This window comes from Salvelinus fontinalis, chromosome 14 (genome assembly GCF_029448725.1).
Source record: "Salvelinus fontinalis isolate EN_2023a chromosome 14, ASM2944872v1, whole genome shotgun sequence".
In the NCBI taxonomy this organism is placed as follows: Eukaryota; Metazoa; Chordata; class Actinopteri; order Salmoniformes; family Salmonidae; genus Salvelinus; species Salvelinus fontinalis.
Window position 1 is genome coordinate 1,973,548 of NC_074678.1, and position 11,263 is coordinate 1,984,810.

At 46.3% G+C, this 11,263-nt stretch overlaps 1 protein-coding gene across 4 annotated transcripts in view; it reads left to right on the plus strand.

The window, feature by feature from the left end:
* LOC129869371 (DENN domain-containing protein 1B-like) overlaps positions 1-10,979 on the plus strand; it is a 316,391-nt gene extending 305,412 nt beyond the window's left edge. For all 4 annotated transcript variants that reach the window (XM_055943720.1, XM_055943716.1, XM_055943717.1 and 1 more), the window contains 3 exons: positions 4,999-5,072; positions 5,655-5,874; positions 6,056-10,979. In XM_055943720.1, the coding sequence (XP_055799695.1) occupies positions 4,999-5,072; positions 5,655-5,874; positions 6,056-6,979 (1,218 nt within the window). In that variant the 3' untranslated portion in view covers positions 6,980-10,979. The remainder of the gene's footprint in view (positions 1-4,998; positions 5,073-5,654; positions 5,875-6,055) is intronic.
* Positions 10,980-11,263: the final 284 nt, after the last annotated feature.

Consider the following 11,263-nt stretch of genomic DNA (forward strand, 5'->3'; position numbering starts at 1 on the left):
TGTGTGTGTGTGTGTGTGTGTGTGTGTGTGTGTGTGTGTGTGTGTGTGTGTGTGTGTGTGTGTGTGTGTGTGTGTGTGTGTGTGTGTGTGTGTGCGTGCGCGCGCGCGCCCCAGCACCCACCCTCTCTCAAGTGCATCTCTAGTCTCCCTAACTGTCATGTCGGCCTCAACACAGATTTATAACTGTGTGTGTATACAAGACATCATAGTGCTGATTTACAGTAATGGCCTTTATTATTATAGCTCCTTAGACTGTGTGAGAGATAGTGACAGAGAGCAGCCATACCACTCCCAGAGAGAAGCCAGAGAGCAGCCAGACCACTCCCAGGGGGCAGCCAGCGAGCAGATAGCGAGCAGATAGCGAGCAGCCAGACCACTCCCAGGGAGCAGCCAGAGAACAGCCAGACCACTCCCAGGGAGCAGCCAGGGGGCAGCCAGACCACTCCCAGGGAGCAGCCAGGGGGCAGCCAGACCACTCCCAGGGAGCAGCCAGACCACTCCCTGGGAGAAGCCAGCGAGCAGCCAGAGAGAAGCCAGCGAGCAGCCAGACCACTCCCAGAGAGAAGCCAGCGAGCAGCCAGACCACTCCCAGAGAGAAGCCAGCGAGCAGCCAGACCACTCCCAGAGAGAAGCCAGCGAGCAGCCAGACCACTCCCAGAGAGAAGCCAGCGAGCAGCCAGACCACTCCCAGAGAGAAGCCAGCGAGCAGCCAGCGAGCAGCCAGACCACTCCCAGAGAGAAGCCAGCGAGCAGCCAGACCACTCCCAGAGAGAAGCCAGCGAGCAGCCAGACAACTCCCAGAGAGAAGCCAGCGAGCAGCCAGACCACTCCCAGAGAGAAGCCAGCGAGCAGCCAGACAACTCCCAGAGAGAAGCCAGACCACTCCCAGAGAGAAGCCAGCGAGCAGCCAGACCACTCCCAGAGAGAAGCCAGCGAGCAGCCAGACCCCTCCCAGAGAGAAGCCAGCGAGCAGCCAGACCCCTCCCAGAGAGAAGCCAGCGAGCAGCCAGACCACTCCCAGAGAGAAGCCAGCGAGCAGCCAGACCACTCCCAGAGAGAAGCCATTGAGCAGCCAACGAGCAGCCAGACCACTCCCAGAGAGCAGCCAGACCACTCCCAGGGGTCAGCCAGGGAGCAGCCAAAGCCAGACAGTCAGCACCATGTGTTCCTGTTAAGCCCATTTGCTAGGAGGTCTAAATGGACGCTGCACACATTTGTCCTCTGTTGGTGCCAGTTAACTTCTCCGGGATATGTGGGACGCTAATGTCCCACTTGGCCAAAAGCCAGAAGAAATTCAGCGCACCAAATTCAAATATATTACTATAAAAATCAATCTTTCATGAAATCACACATGAAAGACACCAAATTAAAGCTACACATGTTATGAATCCAGCCAACATGTCTGATTTCAAAAAGGATTTACAGCGAAAGCACACCAAACGATTATGTTAGGTCAGTACATAGCCACAGAAGAACACAGCCATTTTCCCAGCCAAAGATAGGAGTCACAAAAACAGAAATAGAGATCAAATTAATCACTAACCTTTGATGATCTTCATCAAATGACACTCATAGGACATAATGTTACACAATACATGTATGTTTTGTTTGATAATGTGCATATTTATATCCAAAAATCTTAGTTTACATTGGCGCCATGTTCAGAAATGCCTCCAAAATATCTGGAGAAATTGCAGAGAGCCACATCTAATAACAGGAATACTCATCATACACATTGATGAAAGATACATGTTTTACATAGAATTAAAGATACACTTGTTCTTAATGCAACCGCTGTGTCAGATAAAAAAATAAAATAAAATAAAAAACTTTACGTAAAAAGCACACCATGCAATAATCTGAGACGGCGCTCAGATATAACAACATTTCTCCGCCATGTTGGAGTCAACAGAAATACGAAATTACATCATAAATATTCCCTTACCTTTGATGATCTTCATCAGAATGCACTCCCAGGAATCCTAGTTCAACAATATATCGTTGTTTTGTTCGATAATGTCCATTACTTATGTCCAAGTAGCTACTTTTGTTAGCATGTTTAGTACACATGTCCAAACGCTCGCACAGATCCAGGCGAACTTCAGATGAAAACTTCAAAAAGTTATATTACAGGTCGAATAAACTTGTCGAACTAAGTAGAGAATCAATCTTCAGAATGTTGTTATCATAAATATTAAATAACGTTCCAACCGGAGAATTACTTTTGGTCTACAGAAGTAATGGAACGCAAGGCGATATCATTTGGAATGCGCGTGACCAAGAACTGGCACTCTGCCAGACCACAGACTGAAACAGCTCCCATCCGGCTCAACATCACAGTAGAGGCTTCATTCAACGTTCTACAGACATCTAGTGGAAGGCGTAGGAAGTGCAAACAGATCCATATCTTACTGGGATTTGAATAGGCGATGAGTTGAAAATCGACCAGCCTCAGAATTCTCACTTCCTCTTTGGATTTTTTCTCAGGTTTTTGCCTGCCATATGAGTTCTGTTATACTCACAGACATCATTCAAACAGTTGTAGAAACATTTTAGTGTTTTATATCCAATAGTAATAATAATATGCATATATTAGCATCTGGGACAGAGTAGGAGGCAGTTCACTCTGGGCACGCTATTCATCCAAAAGTGAAAATGCTGCCCCCTATCACAGAGAAGTTAACCCCTTTCTGTGTGTGTGTGTTTGTGTGTGTGTGTGCACCCTAAATGAGCAGAGATCAGCAACACGTTACATTCCTCCCTTCTGGCTGGCACTGTGTCAGCTAATCAAGACCAGGTTGGTGCAACGCCCTAATGCCCCCCCCCCTGCTCAGTCTTCAGGGGTTTTAGGTCCCCTTTTTCCTCTTTCTCTCCCTGAATTGGACCTGTCCCCTCTCTCTCGCTCTATTTATTTATCTCTGTCATAGGTCATGGTTGCTCTCTGGGAGCCGGGGAAAGTTACAGGCTTTGATAATGTGGCAAACCGGATTTTATAGGCTGCGTACAGAGAGAGAAATAGGGGTGTGAAGGTAGAGAGAGGACTGGGATGGAGAGATGGTGGTAGAGGACAATGGAGTAAGGGAGAGTCGGCGTGAGAGGTCTAGACAAACGGAGAGTGAGGTAGAGGGGCATTTAAAGAGAGATAGAGACTGAGTTAGAGGGGCATATAAAGAGAGATAGAGACTGAGTTAGAGGGGCATATAAAGAGAGATAGAGACTGAGGTAGAGGGGCATATAAAGAGAGATAGAGACTGAGGTAGAGGGACATTTAAAGAGAGGTAGAGACTGAAGTAGAGGGACATTTAAAGAGAGATAGAGACTGAGTTAGAGGGGCATATAAAGAGAGGTAGAGACTGAGGTAGATTGACATTTAAAGAGAGATAGAGACTGTGAGTTAGAGGAACATTTAAAGAGAGATAGAGACTGTGTAAAAGATCACACGTGTGCAGTGGATGAAGGTATGTTTAATACCAGGTCTGGGGCTGAACTCATGGGGGAGGAGGGGAGTCAGGGAGGAGGGAGACAGTCTGCTTTAAAGGCCCTCTCTCCTTTAAGTCCCCAGCCAGTTAAACATGTTACACAGGTGGCTTATTAAACACATTGGATCTGAGGTACCAAGCGCTGGGCTGGGGTGGACTGGACTGGGGTAGTCTGGGGTGGACTGGGGTTGTCTGGGGTGGACTGTACTGGGGTAGGCTGGGGTAGACTGGACTGGGGTAGGCTGGGCTAGGTTGGGGTGGACTGGGCTAGGTTGTGGTGGACTTGGTTGGGTTTGACTGGGGTAGGCTGGGCTAGGTTGGGGTGGACTGGACTAGGGTGGGCTGAGTTGGACTGGACTGGGGTAGGGTGTGCTAAGTTGGGGAGGGCTGAGTTGGGTTGGACTGGACTGGGGTAGGCTGGGCTAGTTTGGGGTAGACTGGGCTGAGTTGGACTGGGCTGAGTTGGGCTGGACCGAGGTCGGGCGGACTGGATTATGGTCGACTGGGGTGGGGCGGACTATATTGGGCTGGATTGGATTAGGGTGGCTCGGGGTGGGCCGTGGTGGGGTGGAGTGGACTGGGGTGGACTGGGGTTGGGTTGGGTGGAGTGGACTGGGGGTGGGGTGGACTGGGGTTGGGTGGGGTGGGGTGGACTGGGGTGGGGTGGACTGGGGTTGGGTGGACTGGGGTTGGGTGGGGTGGACTGGACTGGGGTTGGGTGGGTGGACTGGACTGGGGTTGGGTGGGTGGAGTGGACTGGGGTTGGGTGGACTGGGGTGGAGTGGACTGGGGTTGGGTGGACTGGACTGGGGTTGGGTGGGTGGAGTGGACTGGGGTTGGGTGGACTGGGGTTGAGTGGGTGGAGTGGACTGGGGTTGGGTGGGTGGAGTGGACTGGGGTTGGGTGGGGGGGGTGGACTGGGGTGGAGTGGAGTGGAGTGGAGTGGGGTTGGGTTGGGTTGGGTGGACTGGGGTTGGGTGGAGTGGGGTTGGGTTGGGTTGGGTGGACTGGGGTTGGGTTGGGTGGGGTTGGGTGGACTGGGGTTGGGTTGGGTGGACTGGGGTTGGGTGGGGTGGAGTGGACTGGGGTTGGGTGGGGTGGACTGGGGTTGGGTGGGGTGGACTGGGGTTGGGTGGGGTGGACTGGGGTTGGGTGGAGTGGAGTGGGGTTGGGTTGGGTGGACTGGGGTTGGGTGGAGTGGAGTGGGGTTGGGTGGGGTGGACTGGGGTTGGGTGGGGTGGACTGGGGTTGGGTGGGGTGGAGTGGACTGGGGTTGGGTTGGGTGGACTGGGGTTGGGTGGGGTGGAGTGGCCTGGGGTTGGGTGGGGTGGACTGGGGTTGGGTGGGGTGGACTGGGGTTGGGTGCGGTGGACTGGACTGGACTAGACTGTGATTAACACCCTGTCTCCATGTTACAAACACAATACAGCACGATCACCATCCAGAGTCATGATGTTGTCATGTTCAGATGGGATTCACCATGAGTAACCTGAGGAACGCTGGTGTGTTTTATTTACAGCATTATGACACCAAGTGTCCCATGGGATGTCCTGACTTTGCCATCGATGGTGATGAAGAGGACACCACCAACAAGTAAGGCTCTGATTTAGAATATGCCGATGCCAATAGAGTCCCAGTATACTGTAAGGCTCTGATTTAGAATATGCCGATGCCAATAGAGTCCCAGTATACTGTAAGGCTCTGATTTAGAATATGCCGATGCCAATAGAGTCCCAGTATACTGTAAGGCTCTGATTTAGAATATGCCGATGCCAATAGAGTCCCAGTATACTGTAAGGCTCTGATTTAGAATATGCCGATGCCAATAGAGTCCCAGTATACTGTAGTTTGGATATGTCTGATATCTGACATTTATCTATGTATGAATTCCTCTTCATCTTCCTACCCATACCAATGCTGCCCTCAAGTGGTTTAGTCCTAAAGTAGACTTATTGCATTGTGATCATAGCCTCTTGGACCGATCATTATTCATGAAATTATCATTGATCTGCTGAAATATTTGCAGGCTTATTTATTTAATTATTTATATACAGAATTGATTCGTGTATTTTCTGAATTTCATGTATTCATTGATTTGCGGATTCATTTTCTGAATTTAATTTGCTGATTTGATTTCCTGATTTATTTTTTCAAATTTAATTTGCTCACCTTGAGGATCTCCTCTGAGGACAGTGGGGAGGTGGCGTCTTACACAGAGGACAGCGACGAATCCTATTCGCTGGAGTTGGACACAGACCCCTCCCACACGGGCCAGATGAACTTATTGGAGGAGATCCTGGACTCTCTGAGCACCACCAGTACAGAGCAGGGCAAACTCAGCGCCGCCAAGAGCCTGGACTTCAGTTCAATGGACAACATCAACTACAAGGCAACGGTAAGAGAAATACCTGTTACATCTAAACAGCACTAATCTAACCCCAGATACATACAGTAGATTAACAGAGCCTGGACGCCTTGGACAATGTCTATGAATATGGACAATATTGACTATGAGGCACCGGTAAGTGAAAACATCTGTATGTCTAAACCACTCTCTGTGTGTATCTGTGTTCTAGAACACGTCGAACCCCACCAGTGAGAGCAACCTGCCCCACGTGTGTACTAGTGGCAGTGGGGTGGTGGGGAGAGGAGGTGTTGGAGGAGGAGAACAGGGAGGGGGCTGGCAGGACGACGGTGCCCTCCACGGGAAGCACCTGCCCCCCTCCCCGCATAGACAGCCCAGCAAGAGCAGCCTCAAGAGGCAGAAGCATATCCCCTCAACATCCTCTCCTCCCGTCCTAGCTCCAGCCTCAGCGCAGGACAACCATGTCCCCAATCTCCAGCCCAAGACCCAGCATAAAATCCAACCTAATCCCCAGGCCCTTTATGTCACACCCCCTATCTGTCTCTCTCAGCTCTGTCCAGGGGAGTCTTCGCTCCCCACACCTCCATCACCATCCCTGGGAGACCACCACATCTCATCCAACCGCTCTCCAGCACCAACTTGTGCCTCCACACGCAATCCTCCACTGGCAACACACACACCACCGCTAACCCACACTAGAGAGTCCCCAAACCCCCAGTTGCTCAGCCCTGAGTCCAAACCCCAGACCACCTCCAGCATCCTGCGGAGGAAGGTGCTGTCCAAGGAAACGATGAGGCAGTACCAGGACAAGAATCTCCAGAAGCAGGGCAGCAAGAACCGAGAGAGTCTGGGGGTGAAGGCCAGGCAGCCTTCAGTGCTGGTGCCCTGGGAGAGAGAGAGCCCAGAGGAGATGGGTCAGGGAGAGGACCTGGAGCTGTGGCAAGAACAGGGCAGGGTCTCGGGGGCAGAGGTCCAGGAGAAAGGACTTCTGGAGGAGATAGATTCCATGTGTCATCTCGGATCAGACTTTCAGACCAGCCTACAACTGTCCCAGGTTCACTGCAAAACCAACAACACACATGATAATACCCATGACAACAACCACAGCCACAGCAAAGCCACAGACAAGTCTTGAGACAGAAGCAGGGACAGGGACAAGGGACAGGGGTGGTTGAGGTAGAAGTTGCCTCTAACCACAGATCTACAATCAGACTGCCCTCCTCAAATCCTAACCTTAACCACTGAGGGAAGAAATGCAAAAACAGACCTTGGACCGCAGGAATTCACAGTGACACTGCCAGGGAACTGGAAATGATGCGTGTGTTCGCCCTGATACGACTCTTTGACTTACACTTGTTTTTTTTCCTCTCTTCCTGCCAAGTTTAGGTGTCTCAGTTGAAGACCGGTCATCTTGGTTCTCTTTCTAACATGATACATAATTCAAACAAACCGTCTTATAAATGAAACACAGACTTACCATGTAAACAAAGGGACATCTGTGATGGATTTTCACTTGCATGAAATGGTACTTATTACTCATTTGCATGGTACTAAAAGATGAGTGTGTTTTAATTAATAGAGAAAACATTTAGTTTTCCTCAGATCTGAAGGTATTGTAAAGACACAAAGGAACCCCCCCCCGCGACCTAAGTAACTGTTCTGCTGGAAAGTTGCCTAACACGATGCCTTAAACAGAGCTGTGATTTGCTGTTGGCACGGCTCAGTCTTAAAATGTGTAATATATATATATATATATAGCTGTTACTCTGGAAATGTTTGATCTGCTTAGATCCACTATCACATGTCATGAATGTGGAAAATGGACAGCTTTTTCACAGCACGTAGAGATAGTAAAGGTAGTTTAATATATGTTGCTCAGTTTAGTCTATTTAGATAGGGGGTTTTCTCAAGTGTTTGTTTCTCAGGATGCTCCTGTTTGTCAGGACATAAAGGAGAAGAGGAGTTGTGTAAACCAATGATAGGAATGAATAGACAATCCTCTCACTCCTTCTCTCACTCCTTCTCTCACTCTTTCTCTCTCTCTCTCTCTCTCTCTCTCTCTCTCTCTCTCTCTCTCTCTCTCTCTCTCTCTCTCTCTCTCTCTCTCTCTCTCTCTCTCTCTCTCTCTCTCTCTCACACACTCTGTCTGTTTTTCTCTCCATCTCTCCATCTCTCTCTCTCACTCTGTCTGTTTCTCACTCTGTCTGTTTCTCTCCATCTCATTCTGTCTGTTTCTCTCCATCTCTCTCTCTGTTTCTCTCCTTCTCTCCACTTCTTCCTGCTCGCCTTCATTCACCTTTCCTTGCTCACCATCTTACAACATCTCTTTCCATCCTCCTCTCTCTTCTGTCCTTCCCCCTGGTTTTTGGAGGCTGACAGCTAAAATGGAGGCTGACAGCTAAAATGGAGGCTGACAGCTAAAATGGAGGCTGACAGCTAAAATGGAGGCTGACAGCTAAAATGGAGGCCAGTAGAGTTGAGTGGGATTTCACAAACTAAAATCGTTGCTATGTGCGCACACCAAATGAAATGCAAGCTTTCTTCTAAACACTGAGTTGACGTTTTCACACTGTGTTTTACCAGAAGGCTTGAGATGATTGTAGAAGGATAACAAAGCAATACGGCTCTCCTCAGAGAGTATGAACAGACGTCTGAAGTGATTTTTAAAACAATCTCCCATGGAGAGAATGCAAGCCCTTTGGGTAATGTCCAGAGATTGTGACCACTCACTATAGTACCACTATAGTACATACAGACAGAATAAAGTATTTTCCAGCTCTTGTTTGTGGTTATGTTATGTTATGTTGATGAGTTTAGCCAGTTTTCTCTAGTGCTGTTGGGTGTGCCAATTTACCGGTAGCCCTCGCTCCCTCCCTGAGTGCCGGGCTGTGCTAACGATGAGGTTGTAAAGCGTTCGCCGTGGTTCTAAGAAGTCCCTCGTCTCAGCTATTCATTTGGATTTGAAAGGGCCCCGTGTACAATTTGTTGGCCTGTTTCATTTCACTCCCCAAAATGTTACCTATTTGGATAGTTTTGAAGTTTGAAAGCTGTCAATATACTATGCAAAAAAAACACATTTAAAGTTTCCAAATTCTGAATAGAATTTTACTTTACCACTATTCATGAATTGTAATCAGATCAGGTAATTGATAATCATATTTGTAAATCCATTGATTAACTGATGGTTTCATTAGATTATCTGTCATTTGATCAAAATGTGGGTTTGTGTGTAAGAATGAAGGGCGTGCCTTACAGTATATGAGTAATACTTAGTGTGGTCAACACAAGGTATTAGGGAGAAAATGCCATTGCTAATGTATCTTTAATCTGCTATATGTAACTTTTTGGGTGACCTGACACAATTCAGAGTTATAGATCTTTCATTCTCATTGAAAGCCAGTCTAAGAAGCGGTAGATCTGTTCTATGTGCTCTATTTCTATGCTTAGTTTATGGGTCTTTTACTTTCGATTTTGTACACCAGCTTCAAACAGCTGAAAATACAATATTTTTAGTTAATGAGAAGATATTTCACAGCGGTTTAGATGGTATAATGATTCTCGTTGTTTTTTCGTGAACTGTTAGAATTTTAGGAACCAGGAAATGGAGGAATGATTTCCGCATAGTGAATCTTTTAAAGTGGTCAAGTCCTCTCAACATTTCAGTAGCTATTGTCTGCAGTGTATATGCATGGAAAACCACTGGTTCGCTCAGTGATGAGACTCAGAGCTTAAACCACATCCTTAAATGTATGTTGTCAGTTCTTTAACCTGTGAAACAGAGTTCAACCTATTTGATCTACTAGACGCTGTCATTCTATCTCTGTTTTCCATGTCCATGTGTGCTCGTAGTGTTTTTCTCTTTGCTAGTATTTCAATGATCTTTCTGACTGAGCTCACAAAATAGAGAATGATCTTGCTATTTCTTTGTTGGAAGATGTTCTCTATGTAGTTATATTTCAAGCTTTGTTTCAGAATGATGAAATATTATTTTCAATGATTGGACATGTTTTTTTTCTTCTGATTACAGTATTTTAAAAGGAGTTTAATAATATATAGTATATTGTATCATGATTCACAGAACAAACACCTAAAATGTTATTGTTGTTGGAACTTATTTTGGGGAAAAGAGGCATTTTTTTCCATCCAGTCACTCAGCACGTTACAGTATTTCAGTTCATGAGGTGGCAGAAATTCTTGCAATGAATTCACTTTATTTTTCAGTTTTTGTTATACATATATGAATGTCTTTTTAAATTCAATTTTTTTTTGTTTTTTTCCTTCAAAATATTACCCATGCTCTGCTAATCTTATTTTGTTGTTGAATGTTTTTTTCCATTAATCAAATCAAATGGAGAAAAAAAAGATGGTGTCAGGTCCGGTAGTATTGTCCAATATCCATCCTTGCCTTGCAAACATGGTGTTGAAATACTGTACTTAGTAGTTATTTTATTATCAAACTGAATTTATTTCTCATGTACTACATGACTACTGTATTTAACTGCTGTGGATTGTGATGGTTTACTTGAGCAATGTCTTCCTAACACAGTCGGCGAGGAATCCTGTGTGGCTGATTATCAGTGTACTGAAAAGCTGGTATTTGTATGACTGAATGTCTGGTTACTGTCTCACTGCTTACATGCTGATGCAGAAGAAAACAGGATAAAAGCTGACAGCTTCTATTCTCTTATGCTATGATTAAATGTCCCTTTTTCCTAATACCCATGTGATATTAAAGATCAAAACCACTGTTTGTCAAGAAAACTAACGGAGGCATATCACTTGTCTTTTAAAACGTCCATTTAGTGACTGACAGTACTGAGAGTGACGCAGTTCATTCATTCACCTTGTTCACTGGTCCCTAGACATGGTACTGTAATGATTTGAATATGCCGTGTACAACCTACTGAAGTCTAGTGTGTGCAAACTTACTTGACATGGTACTGTAACTTACTTGCATGTTCTCAATGCAGAGAAAAAAACATCATATAGGTGAATGTAACATGCTATGGACTTAGTGGTACAACTTTATCCTCTGTGAACTTTAACATTCATTATGTTCATGTATATGGAACATTTTCCTGTATTCCATTTTCAATTATATCTCAATAAATAATACATAATATTACGAAAGGTCAGTGCTATTCTATTCTCCTTTAATGAAAGTTGATTATTTACCTCAAAATGACATTTTAGAAAGCTGTAGACATATTAGGCAATGTTAACTTTTGACTGCTGTTTGCTGGGAGTGGGAAGGGATTGTCAGATCAGGAATTGCCAATCGGCTCACTTCACTCTAATGCCCTCTTCTCCTTGAGGTTCCTCAACAGTGAACACATTTCCATTGGCATACCCACTATGGCAGTCACTATGGAGGCTGCGGTGGCCATAGTGAAGTAATCCTTGGGGTCCAGCTGAAGGA